The 232-nt window shown below is 33.6% G+C and overlaps 1 protein-coding gene across 1 annotated transcript in view; it reads left to right on the top strand.

Annotated features, from left to right (window-relative positions):
* EMH_0058310 (uncharacterized protein) overlaps positions 1-232 on the top strand; it is a gene marked incomplete at both ends in the record, with an annotated part of 3,101 nt that overhangs the window by 1,506 nt on the left and 1,363 nt on the right. Inside the window, one exon of the mRNA XM_013497569.1 lies at positions 167-232. Coding sequence (XP_013353023.1) covers positions 167-232 — 66 coding nt within the window. The remainder of the gene's footprint in view (positions 1-166) is intronic.

Raw genomic sequence — 232 nt, 5'->3', positions numbered from 1 at the left:
ATATATATATATATATATATATATATATATATATATATATATATATATATATATATATATATTACAATATATCTACACTTTAGGGTTTATGGTTTATAATTCAGGGTTTAGGGTTTAGGGTTTTAGGGTTTAGGGTTTAGGGTTTAGGGTTTAGGGTTTTGTGCAGGCCTCGTTCTCGTGGTGAGGCTGAGCTGCGTCGCTCTGAAGAACGTCTGGGTGTAGATGAGCGTCG

The sequence above is a fragment of the Eimeria mitis genome, genomic scaffold (genome assembly GCF_000499745.2).
Source record: "Eimeria mitis Houghton genomic scaffold, Emh_scaff2760, whole genome shotgun sequence".
NCBI lineage: Eukaryota > Apicomplexa > Conoidasida > Eucoccidiorida > Eimeriidae > Eimeria > Eimeria mitis.
The sequence above is the reverse complement of the archived record's forward strand: the minus strand, read 5'-3'. Positions and strand labels throughout refer to the sequence as shown.